At 39.9% G+C, this 13,445-nt stretch overlaps 1 protein-coding gene across 1 annotated transcript in view; it reads right to left on the reverse strand.

Moving 5' to 3' along the window:
* The window catches only part of FBN1 (fibrillin 1), a 233,936-nt gene that overhangs the window by 20,264 nt on the left and 200,227 nt on the right, over nucleotides 1-13,445 (reverse strand). Inside the window, exons 49-54 of the mRNA XM_023510045.1 lie at nucleotides 12,354-12,479; nucleotides 8,675-8,824; nucleotides 7,666-7,731; nucleotides 7,301-7,417; nucleotides 5,434-5,553; nucleotides 3,796-3,918 (exon numbers count right to left, since the gene is read on the reverse strand). Coding sequence (XP_023365813.1) covers nucleotides 3,796-3,918; nucleotides 5,434-5,553; nucleotides 7,301-7,417; nucleotides 7,666-7,731; nucleotides 8,675-8,824; nucleotides 12,354-12,479 — 702 coding nt within the window. The remainder of the gene's footprint in view (nucleotides 1-3,795; nucleotides 3,919-5,433; nucleotides 5,554-7,300; nucleotides 7,418-7,665; nucleotides 7,732-8,674; nucleotides 8,825-12,353; nucleotides 12,480-13,445) is intronic.

The raw sequence follows: 13,445 nt of genomic DNA on the forward strand, positions 1-13,445 counted from the left end.
GAAATTTGGAATTTATCCTACATGTGATCAGGACTTCTCCCTTATGAAATTCCCCATCTTCAAGCAAAACGCCTTTTAGGCCACGTTCAGAGAACAGGTGTCTACTCATTTAAAATCCTGGGAGGAGAAAATCAGAGCTCTGCAAGGGCAAGCTCCATGATTACTCATATAAGTTTGTATAATAAACCCTAATACAGTGTTTTGGAAATTGCAGGTGTTCAGAAGGCACTTTATTATTTATTTTGTTTATTTTTATTTTACTATTATTAATTTTTTGAGATAGTTTCAATTTGTCACCCTCGGTAGAGTGCTGAGGCATCATAGCTCACAGAAGCCTTAAACTCTTGAGCTCGAGAGATCCTCTGGCCTCAGCCTCCCAAGTAGCTGGGACTACAGGTGCTTGCCACCACACTTGGCTAGTTTTAGAGACAGGGTCTTGCTCTTGCTCAGACTAGTCTTGAACTCCTGAGCTCAGTCAATCCACCTACCTCAGCCTCCCAGAGTGCTAGGATTACAGGCATACTGAAATAGTATCAACTATATGAAATCTCCTAAAAAAGAAGAGTCCAGGACCAGATGGTTTCACATCAGAATTCTACAAAACCTTTAAAGAGGAACTAGTACCTATATTACTTAACCTTTTCCAAAACATCGAAAAAGAAGGAACACTTCCCAACACATTCTATGAAGCAAATATCGCCCTGATCCCCAAACCAGGAAAAGACCCAACAAGAAAAGAAAATTATAGACCAATATCCTTAATGAATATAGATGCAAAAATATTCAATAATATCCTAGTGACAGAATCATCCAGTAACACATGAAACGAATTATACACCATGTCCAAGTGGGTTTTATCCCAGGGTCTCAAGGTTGGTTCAATATACGTAAATCTACAAATGTAATACATCACATAAACAAAATAAAAAACAAAGACCATATGATTCTCTCAAGAGATGTAGGAAAAGCTTTTGCAATATCCAGCATCCTTTCATGATCGGAACAATTAAGAAAATTGGTATAGAAGGGACTTTTCTTAAACTGTTAGAGGCTATCTACAGTAAACCCACAGCCAATATCATGTTGAATGGAGTAAAACTGAAAACATTTCCACTCAGATTAGGAACCAGGCACGGCTGCCCATTGTCTCCACTGCTTTTTGACATTGTAATGGAAGTCTTAGCCATTGCGATCAGGCAAGAGAGGGCAATTAAGGGTATACAAATAGGGTCAGAGGAGATCAAACTTTCACTCTTTGCAGATGATATGATTTTATACCTGGAAAACCCCAGGGACTCAACTACAAAACTCTTAGAAGTGATCAAGGAATACAGTAGCATCTCAGGATACAAAATCAATACTCACAAATCAGTAGCTTTTATATATACCAATAACAGTCAAACTGAAAAAGCAGTCAAGGACTCTATTCTTTTTACAATAGTGCCAAAGAAGATGAAATATTTGGGAATTTACTTAACAAAGGACGGAAAGATCTCTATAAAGAGAATTATGAAACTCTGAAAAAAGAAATAGCTGAAGCTGTTAACAAGTGGAAAAACATACCATGCTCATGGCTGGGAAGAGTCAACATTGTTAAAATGTCCATATTACCCAAAGCAATATACAAATTTAATGCAGTCCCCATTAAAGCCCCACCGTCATACTTTAAAGACCTGGAAAAGTTAGTACTTCGTTTTACATGGAACCAGAAAAAACCTTGAATAGCCAAGATTTACTTGGCTCAGAAATAAAAACAATCAGGAGGAATCATGCTATCAGACTTCAATCTATACTATAAATCTATAGTGATCAAAACAGCATGGCACTGGCACAAAAATAGAGAGGTAGATGTATGGAACAGAACTGACAGACAAGAGATGAACCCAGACACTTATCGTCATTTGATCTTTGATAAGCCCACCAAAAACATAAATTGGGGGAAAGATTCCCTATTTAACAAATGGTGCTGGGAGAACTGGCTAGCAACTTGTAGAAGACTGAAACTGGACCTACACCTTTCACCATTAACAAAAATTGACTTTCACTGGATAAAAGATTTAAACTTAAGATATGAAACTATAAAGATTCTTGGAGAGAGTCCAAGGGAAACACTTGAACAAATTGGCCTGGGAGAGTACTTTATGAGGAGGACCCCCAGGGCAATTGAAGCAACACCAAAAATACATTACTGGGATCTGATCAAATGAAAAAGCTTCTGCACAATCAAAAGCACAGTAAATAAAGCAAACAGACAGCCCTCAGAATGGGAGAGGATATTTTGTTTCTGACAAAGATTTGATAACCAGAATCCACAGAGAACTCAAACTTATTAATAAGAAAAGAACAAGTAATCCCATTTCCTTGTGGGCAAGGGACTTGAACAGAAGCTTCTGTGAAGATGATAGGCACATGGCCTACAGAAACATGAAAAAATGCTCATTAATCATCAGAGAAATGCAAATCAAAACCGCTTTGAGATATCATCTAACTCCCGTAAGAGTGGCTCACATACCAAAATCCCAAAACTACAGATGTTAGTGTGGATGTGGAGAAAAGGGAACACTTCTGCACTGCTGGTGGCAGTGCAAGCTAATACGTCCCTTTTAGAAAGAAGTATGGAGAACACTCAGGGATCTAAAAGTAGATTTGCCATTCGATCCTGCAATTCCTCTACCAGGAGTATATCCAAAAGACCAAAAATCACTTTATAACAAAGATATTTGCACCAGATTGTTCACTGCAGCTCAATTCATAATAGCCAAGTCATGGAAGAAGCCCAAGTGCCCATCGACCCATGAATGGATTAATAAATTGTGGTATATGAATACCATGGAATATTATGCAGCCTTAAAAAAGATGGAGCCTTTACTTCTTTTTTGTTTATATGGATGGAGCTAGAACATATCTTACTTAGTAAAGTATCTCAAGAATGGAGGAAAAAGTATCCAATGTACTCAGTACTATTATGAAACCAATTTACAAACACACTCTCATATGAAGAATAGATCACAACTATAGCCCATGATGAAGGAGGGAGGGTGAGAATGGGAGGGGAGGGTGAATGGTGAGATCGCACCTATGGTGCATATTGCAAGGCTACATGTCAGATCTATGAAGTATAGAGTATAAATGTCTTATCACAATAATTAAGTAAATGAGGTGAGGGATATATTAACCAGCATGATGTAAGCATTCTAATTGTATAGGAAATCAGCACATTGTACCCCCTAAATGCATTAATGTATACATGATCTACCTCTTTATGATTTAATAAAAAAAAAAAAGAAAGAAAAGAAAACTTTGGGAAAAAATTAAAAAAAAAAAAGAAAATGGTTTAACTAAAATAGATTCTATGTGTCACCCATTCTTGAAATAGAATCTCTTTTAGCAATAAACATTTCTTTGTGTTCTCAGAACACGTTGCATAACAGCCACCATAGCATTTATCACACTATGTTATGATAATTTATTTATATTTGTCTTAATTTCTTAATGGTGAGCATTTTGAATGTGGGGAAATATCTTTTTTTCATTATATCTTCATGACCGTCCCATTGTGGGCACATAAAGCATGGCGAAAACTAATATAAAGGCTCTGCAGTGCGGCCCTTGACTCAGCTTGATGACACTTCAAGGTGCGATTTAGGGGGAAATGTGGCAGTGACACCCACCAGATTGTCCATGGACAAGATACGTTCCTCAGTTTTTAGCCCTCCCCTCCTACTGCAGGCTTTGGAAGGACATCTCCCATCACAGAGAGGTGCTGGCGTAGATGACCTTGAACACGTGTCTCACCTTTGCACATCCTCCTGTCTTCTCTCAGAACATATCCAACAGGACATTTGCATTCATATGACCCATAAGTGTTTACACATCGGAAGGCACAGAGCAGAGGGTTCTGGGCACATTCGTTTATATCTGCAGCAAAAGGTAGTAAGAAAGTAATAGATCGTGAACATCAACAGCAGGAAAAGGAACCCACTTTTACCAAGAGTTGAAATGCTTCATTGTCATAAACATGGATGGACCAAGCAGTCTCTGATTTCCAGGGAATTACAAAATCAGCTGGTTATTTTATATTTGGTATAAATAAGGTGACCATACATCCTGGCTTTCTCAACCCAGTCCTGGTTTATGCTTGTTGTCCTGGTATTGTTAATAAAGATTATTTAGGTGGATAAGAAATTATTGGTCACTCTACACACAGGGAACTTTTCTGAAATTCTGGCTTGGAAGGCTAAGGACAACCATTTGCCATTCCCTACAGTTACACAGAGTGGGAATCAGTTTTATCCCATTCAGCCCAAACAGTTGTGGTCAGAACAGGTGACCCCTCCAATATGGTTTACAACCTCCCCTTTGCATACAAAGAGGCTCCCATGAACTAGCACTGATTCTTCTGCCCAAGCAAGTCATGACCTAGGTCATGGTCTACTTAAACGGATACTTAGTTTACACAGATACTCAAGTTCAAACTTTAAATAGATGGGAGGGACTTCACCATCAGTGGACAAAAGTGATTTGTATGGATTGCAGAGTTTGGCACCCCCTGAATGTGTTTTGGAAAAGCGGGGCTAACACAGACGATCTCAACTGCTGCTTCCAAGGCTAACGGTGCTGACTGAGAACTTGAGGGAGAACCCAGATCATGAGTTAGTTACAACGTTTAAAGACTGACCAACAACTTTGACAATGGGTACTGATGGGTCATTATCTCCACCGAAGAGTCTACTTTAATACCAACTTTAGCCTCTGCCTTCATTTCTCTTGCATTTTTTTCTCAGGCCAGTGAATATCAGTTTGAGAGTATATCAGGTCACCTGGGGTGCTGCTGGGCCCCCTTTTAGAGAATCTGATTTAGGAGGTGTGGGTTGCATTTCTACCAAGTTCCCTGGTGACACCAATGCAGCTGGTCCAGGGACCACCTTTAAGAGCCACTGCTCTAGACACTCCTTCCCTTTTCCTTCTTTCCATGCACCCTCCCAGGCTCACGCATGGAGTTTACAGATGCTCATCTAGCACAGGCAACCTCTTTTGGTAAGATTCCTTCTAGGTGGCCCCAGAATGTTGGCTGGTAGTTATCTCAGTGTGAGGAGTTTTGTGAATAGAAAAGGAGATAAAAAGAAAAAAGAGAAAGGAAGAGAACAAAGGTGACAAAAATAAAAATAAAAAAGAAGGGTAAAATAAACAGTAAGAAAGAAAGTAGTAAATGAAACTGGAGTTGTATCCACATCTAAGTAGCAGGGAGGCACCAATAAGAACTACGGGCCTCTTGCAGAAAGGAGAAGAAATGGTGGACTGGCCCATCAGGCCCAGATGTTCTTTGTTCTCTACACCCTGAGTGGTATTTGTTATAATATAAAGACTTGCAGTCAACTAACTGTCCCCACAATCAGAACATGCAACTGACTATTCTGTGTTCAAGAGACTTACCTTCACATGTCATCATTGGACCAGGCTCAAACCCTTCTTCACAGGTGCATTCAAAACCTCCAATCACGTTCTTGCAGGTTCCATTTCCGCAAGGATTGCCCACGGAACACTCATCAGTATCTGCAAGTGACCAGGAGTGTACCCAAAACATGATGAATTCATATAAAATGGGCTTGGACTTACACAGTATCTTTCATCCTATCAGAATACTTTGATCTATAATGCTCTGTTTAATTCTCATTCTGTTGCAAGAAAGGAGCACACATGTCTTACTTATCACAGGTCGGTAGCTGTGAAATTTGGCTTGCTTGGTGGCAGTGACAGTGGCTGGATATCTGGATATCTAGCCTTTACAGTGCTTTTTTCCTCTAGCCTCCCACATTATGGAGTAAATCTGCTCCTGGGACTAGGTGCTCTAAGGATGAAAATCAGGCTCCTATCACCAAGCAAAAGTTTTTGCTTGTTAAGAGTTATAAATACATCTCCAGTGTGGCCTTACATTACATCACTCACCAAGAAGCCTTAAACATGATGGATTTTTGCCAGATATAAAATAGAAGACTAAACTTATATGAAATAAAAGATCATAGGTTAAGCAAAATTAATATACTGAATAAAATCATGATTCAAGATTCTGTTGAAAGCACATGGCTTATGTTAGTCAGAGAAAAGGCTAAAAAAAATATGTTTAGAGCACATTTCTGTCCACAACCACAAAGACAGAACAATTCTTCTCAAGGAGACCTAAAAGAAGTATACCGGCCTTCTAACCCATCCACCTAAAATGCTCGTATTCTGACATTTCCCTTGGGAAGAATGTCTTCTCTTAGGAAAGAAATACTTTTGAGAAGTAACACTGTTATTTTACCCATTGAAGGGACAGAAGAGTAATGACTAGCACCAAAGGTCACATCTTACATGGAGGTTCTGACTTTGGGAAGTTAAGGCAAGAATATGTGGTGGGGAGCTCTTAGGCAGGGAGGGTCACCCCACAGGTACATGGCACACTAACTGAAAAACACTGACAAATTTACTACTATATCACATGTAACTATCAAGAATACTATTTCTCCGTCAAGTTAATAAAAATAAAAATATGGCTGACTTTTTTTTTAACAGGTACAAGGCTAATCAGAAGTAAGTCAGCTTACCTGACTCACAGTACGTCCTACACCCTTGAAAGACTGAAGAACTTGCTTAAACTCCCACAGCCATAGCTTGGGCTAAAATCCTCATGCCCTAATTTCTTGTATGGAAAGAGCACTGTATATAGACAAACCCTCAGCATTTATGCCATTGTTAATTAGCTTGCATTAAATCGCTTTGGAATTCTTAAATAACAAAATACAACACTTGGATTTAACTTGGAGTGAGTGTGGACTAAAGTCAAAGGTTAGCCACAGGAGCTATTCTTTTAAATTTTAATAAGAAGGTAAAAACAAGGGGAATTTACGGTGGGTACACAGCCTTTCATGTTACTAAATATAGCAAAATCCAGCTACATTTTGTACTTCAAATGATAACAGAATAAGACTTCGACCACTTACAATTTTGTTTTTTAAAATTTCACAAAGATTTCCATTATGACGTTGTCCTTTCTAGTATCTCTTCTAACCTGTTCAGTGTCTGTCATCCCCGTTAGACGATAAGGTCCACGGGAGGAAGGACCTTGTCTGCTTGGTTCACTGCCGTAGTCCCAGAGCCCAGCACAGTGGCTGACCCTTGGTAACTCAGAAGGACACACATGAACGGATGGACCATGCTTATTTAAGTCCCATCTTGGTACTTAATACTTTCTATGTGAGTGGTGTATAGCCTAATTTCTAATTTGTACAGTCCCAATGGAAGAAACTGACACATTACTCACCTACACATTCATTTCCTTCTAGAATATAACCAAAGGGACACTCGCAGCGGTAGGAGCCGTCAGTATTGATGCACTGCCCGTGCTTACAGACGTCGGGTTCTTTGCATTCATCCATATCTTAAGCAAAGGAGGAGGAAAATAGTGAATATTGAGGTACTTTTTAAAAAAACACAAAGGCAAATTATGAATACTTCAGCATTTAATCAACAGAATATCCAATATAACACAATAAGACAATTGGTATCTAAATGAAATTTTAAAAGTAGAGCTAATTTTTTTAAGATAGAAATAAGAACTGGAGAAAAGGGTCAAGAACAGCTGGTTGAGAAAACAGACACACGGAGAATTCAGCACAAGCCACTGACCAACTGCTGAGTCATCGGGTCCCACGATGATGCCACTTCCATAGGGACAGATCTGGCGGAAGGCCTCTGCAGCAGAGACACGCACGTTACCCGGTAAGACCCACGGCAGCAGTCACAGGCTTCCCCCCAGGCACTCTGTGCCAGCTAAACTGCCACAGGCTGCACATACTGACAAGTGAGGAATGTCTCAAGCCCAGAAACCGGAGAATGTCAACAAGACTCCCAGAGATGTTGTGCCTATACCTTGGGCATCTCTGACTGTCACATAATTAAAAAGACAATATCTAGCTCCTGAGAAAAAAATAATTTTTAGCAAACAATCTAATTAGATTTACAATTGTTTTTGAATTAAACAAATGTATAATTATTTAATCATACCCAGTCAGCGCTGGTGAAGGTGTCTAATTGCTTCACTCATTGAGCACACACTCTGTGAAGTAGCTGTGGGTGCTGAGATAAGATCAAGACAAGCATCCTCCAGTGTAGGTGGATGTAGGGCAGGGACAAGGACAAGGGCATAAAAGAATCGATAACAAGGTAGGCGAGAAGGGAGGGGCAATGGACACGCCACAGAGTGTCACCACTCCCTCAAGGGATAATAGACACTCCACAAAGTGTCACCACTCCCTTGGAACTTCAGTTCCAAGGGGGCTACAGTCATCAAGGAGAGGCCCTTTTTTGTCAGGGGCAGAGAAAATTTTCCCATATTTTAACTGTCTCCTCTCTTAAAGATTTTCAAATAGGAAGAACTTTTTGTATTCTCCTTTTCCTCATCCATCATCTTTTCTGGGAAGTCCTTTCAGCCTCAATTATATCTGATCAATTTCTATAGGCATCTTCCTTTTGAAGCATAGGAACTGGTGGCGAAAAGTTCAAATACAGGCTCATTACCCTAGATTTACAATTAACTTAAAGCATCTTATTGTCTCCAAGGCCTACTATCTTACTTTATTTCATGATCAATCTGCACCTAGCATGACCCAAAGAGAGATGAGGATGATAGACATACCGTCGGGTTCTGTGGGGCACAGCTCACAGGGATCTCCCCAGCCTTCTCCCTTCAGGGCACAGCAGCACTCCTGTTTGGAGTGATTTCTGGATTTGGGTGATGAACATTTTCCTCCTTCAAACTTCGCATAACAGTAGCTCATTCTCAGATCTGCAGCATAAAGTCACGTTACCCTTCTTTTTTATTGTTTCAGGCTCATTGAGGGTACAAAGAAAAGAATTACGTTACACTGTTTGCATTTAGGTAAGAGGTGTACCATGAACCCCATCCTCCTTCCTCCTTTTTTAAATTTTATTTTTATTTTTTCTCCTTTCTCCTTTATTGCACAGTAGTGAGTAAAACCAATCCCTCTTGTTAAATAACTCTCATTACCACAGCCATATTCCACTTAGATTCATATTATAACAGTAACTGAGTGACACTGCTGAAGTCCTGGGTAACTTTTGCAGTGAGAGTCTGATGAACAATTCTATGTGGTTTTGTATAATTCCTCTTTCTTGATATCTGATTATCTCTGCCTGTTTTATTCTCCCCTATCAGTTTTTCAATCTGAGGAAACACAATATCATAATCACCTAAGCATTTCTGCTAAAACAATTTCACCAGCTTTTACTGCATGACAGAGGAGATGCTGTAAGTATATCAAAGTTGCCAAAGATAACTGAGGGAATGTTTCCATGGATTAAAGTTTAAAAGTATCTATCTATCTATTTATCAAGTTCTGTAAGTCAAATTCTGTTAGCCTTTTCAATGAACGTGCTCAGCTCTTCATGGCTACCAACTCTTCCGGATCAATCACCTCTCCAGTTTTACTCCATCCTATATTTGTCATGGCTGAGACCTAGTAAGCCCCTTTCATTAACTATGCTTCTGAAGGTCAAGAGCAATAAAAGTTAGTCTTTGTCCTGAAGCACATCTGTCCAAATGTTTGCTTCGCTGAGAAACTTCCAAGATTTAACAAATTTTTGTTTCTTGGAGGACATCTTTTGATGTCCAGAGTTCTCTGTCATATACAATATTTTATATTTATCAGTCTTGACTTTATTATTTATGCCTATGACTGTCTAATTGTAGTGGTATAATTTAGTGACTACTCACAAAACTGTCTCAACAAATATATTAAAACTTACCTCTCTTTCTTTTGTCTTTTAGTTGGTAGTGTTTCTTTTAAACCTAGATATATGTGTGTCCTAAATTTGTGTGTTAAAATTCTCATTCTCTTTTCTTTTAATCACTGGCTTTGTTCCAGACCCCAGCCCTATCTCCGTTACACAACCCTACCCCACTTCCAAAAATATTCTTAGCAGTAGATAGACTCAATGCATGAAGTTTCAAGCAGCCTATGTAACAAATGCCCTTTATTGAACTTTGCACGTGGGAGTGGCTCATTGATACCTGTGGTCTTCAGGGCCAGGATCTGTCCACCTGAGTCCCACGGCATTTGTTCCTTTAAAAACATAACTCATGGTTTGTGGAATTTTCTCATTTTATGAGCAACAGAAGTCTGACTCCTAATCTGTCATCTTACAAGAAAAGCCCAGCTCTCAATTTCCTGGCTCCAGCAAAATTTGGGCTCTGTGGGAGATTTGCTTTTGCTTGTGGTGATTCTCTAGAATTGGTTTCCTAATCAAGGATGCCTTGCCTTGGGAAAGAGAGCTGTGCTCGCCCACATACTTTAACTAGGACTCGCCAGGATGCCTGTTTACCAGTCCATCTGCAAAGAGCCCTTAATGACCTCTGAAATTTCATCAGAGCTACACAAGTCACTTTCCCTATGGCATTCCTCAGCTCCTGGCTCTGCCTCCTGAAGCTGAGCATGTGGCTGGGCTGCTCACAGCTGGGCTGATTCTTCCTGCAGTGCTAGCTTGCTCGGTGACAGGCCAGTGCAAATTGAATTAATAGCCTCGGAGTTTCCTCTGGCCTGCCACATCGGCAGATTCACACCTGGTTTCTCACTGCTTTCTTTCCAAACTCAGGCCAAGCCCTCAAAAACAAGGGAGTGGGAGTTAGGATTTATCTGCCCAGTCTGTACCATATGGAATATCTGTTTGAATCAAGCACCACCCTGAAATTCACACAGGCCTACAAGTTGAAGCAAACCAGAGAAATCTCAGCTCTCTCCTTTATTACTTTCAAAATAACCAGTTGAAAAGTAAAAAGTTAATCAGACAACTAGAAACAATAACGAGAGTCCACAAAGGACTTGGAAACTGACGAGCCTTTGTCTTATCTTCAGGAGGGTGGGTTGGTCAGGTATTATTGTTGTTTAAACCGAGGAAACTGAGCTGCCAAAAGATTAAATGATTTGCTCTAGGGCTGGGATCCCAAACCTAATACTTGAAATCTTAAATGAAATCCACAGCCTCTTTGGTAATTTAGAAGCAAAAACCAAAACACAAAGATACACAAAACTCCCTAAACCAAGAAAAACCCAACCCAACACCAAAATAGCCACCACCAACAAACAGCAAAAAACACTGGTGAAAAAAAAAAAAATGTATGTTTGTGCCCCCTCTATCCCCACAGGGATTCATTAAAATAGCTTGTGTAAGTCGATAACCATATGAAATTGTATTGTTTGGAAAAGTATTTTGGCAAGTTTTCTGGGACTTAAGCATGCACTGTATTATGCTGAAGTTCAGGCTCCTTTGACTTTTTTTTTTTTAATTTTGAAAGTCAACCTGGAAAACCCTTGAAAATATTTACTGAGTCACCTGACAAGTTATTCCTGAAATTAGACTATAGACCAGCAAGAATCACGGTCAGTATAAATTTATTTTTGTTTTCTTAGAGAATGTGTGATGTAAGGGAGGATAGATACCATATCCTGGGAGCATGGGGGTTACTCTGTGTGTTTTCTGTCTCAAAGTCCCTGTTTTGTAGGTTACCTCCCCAGAGGCAGGGCAACTCCACCAGGCTTTGCTGTTTCAGTGGCTCATGATGCTCCTCCACTGATGGGCCTATCATCATTTGTGTTCATAGGGGGAGAGGAGTTATAAGTCCAGGACAGTTGTATAAATGACCATAAACCTATGAGCGCATTTTAACCTTAAAAGTAAAAATGAACCGGCTGACACATGGTAATTGTTAGACCTCTGGGTGAATGAAAACTGACCATCTTCCTATTTATAAAGAATCAGAGTGTTGCCATGTTTAAAAAATAAGAATACCTATATGGATACCATGGAATAGTATTCAGCCATTAAAAAAGATGGAGACTTTACATCTTTTGTATTAACCTGGATGGAGTTGAAACACATTCTTCTTAGTAAAGTATCACAAGAATGGAGGAGCAAGAATCCAATGTACTCAATTCTAATATGAAGCTAGTAAACAATTTAATACATACTCACATAAGAGAAAAGCTCAAATCAACTCAAGGTGGGGGGTGGGGGAACAAGGGAGCAGGGAGAGGGGAGGTGGAGGGGGTGGGTGTGCTCATTTAATGGGCACCATGTTAGGGTGTATGGCGCACCTGGTGGGGGTGAGTTACAGTTATAAGAGGGACTCTACCTAACAAATGCAAACATTGTAACCTAATTCTTTGTACCCTCAAATTAATCTGAAACAATAATGAAACAAATATACAAAAAATTAAAAAGAAAAAAGACTACCATAAATAAACACAGTTCAAAAAACGAAATAATAATAGAAGTCCAGAGCCTTCAGAGGTTCTTACCTTGGCACCTTCTTCCGGTCGAGGACAAGGAGAACCCTTCTGGACACAGACACTTGAAGCTGCCTTCAGTGTTACTGCAGGTGCCCAGGGCACAGATTTCTGGCTCTTCAACACACTCGTCAATATCTAAAAGAATTCCACACATCAGAATCAAAATACGACAGAGACAACATTAGGTGCCAAATGCAAAATGTGGAAGTGCAACGTACTACGACTTTCCTAACTCGTATTGTAATGAAGACATTTATCCTGTATCCATATGCTGTGACCTGGGCTTCTAGGTTTTGATGGCTTCTAAAAAACTAGTCTTGACAGTTCTTTTTTTGAGACAGAGCCTCAAGCTATCCCCCTGGGTAGAGTGCTGTGGCATCACAGCTCACAGCAACCTCCAACTCCTGGGCTCAAGCGAGTCTCCTGCCTCTGCCTCCCAAGTAGCTGGGACCACAGGTTGCAGCCGTCATTGTTGTTTTTGGTGGCCTGGGCTGGATTCGAACCCACCACCTTAGGTGTATGTGGCTGGTGCCTTAGCCGCTTGAGCCACAGGCATGGAGCCGACAGTTCTTGATACCCAAATGGAACCTGCAAGTACTTTCTGTGTGGCGCAGTGATAAACCTGTCCCATCCAGACTGAATTGCTTAGCTTATTAGAAAAGTCAGGGTAATTTCATACTACCTCGGACTACGAAAGAAAGCAAGACACTCCAGACTCTCACTTCACCATGTACAGTAAGCAGAAACTCTGAGATTTTCAGCAGCTTGAAGGTGAGTCACTCAATGTGAGATCTAGGCCTTTGAACGAAATTTATTCTCCTCTACCCATCCACAGAGCTTCTCCCCAAACTTCATGCTATAGCCCTAAAACTGTGAATTTGACTAAGACCCCAAAATTTTACAAAATAAGTATAATCCTCTTCAGTACAAACTAAAAACATCACAGAAGAGGAGGCTTCTAATTCTGATTAGTGGGTTAATCATTCAAACAAAAATACCTTTCTTGTATAGGCTTTTTCTTTCATTGTACAGATCACAGGAACCTGATACATCTAGAATTGTGGCCTGTTTTCTTCAGTAAAATAATACATCTTATTATTA

The sequence above is a fragment of the Otolemur garnettii genome, unplaced genomic scaffold (assembly GCF_000181295.1).
Source record: "Otolemur garnettii isolate 467f Iridium unplaced genomic scaffold, OtoGar3 scaffold00011, whole genome shotgun sequence".
In the NCBI taxonomy this organism is placed as follows: domain Eukaryota; kingdom Metazoa; phylum Chordata; class Mammalia; order Primates; family Galagidae; genus Otolemur; species Otolemur garnettii.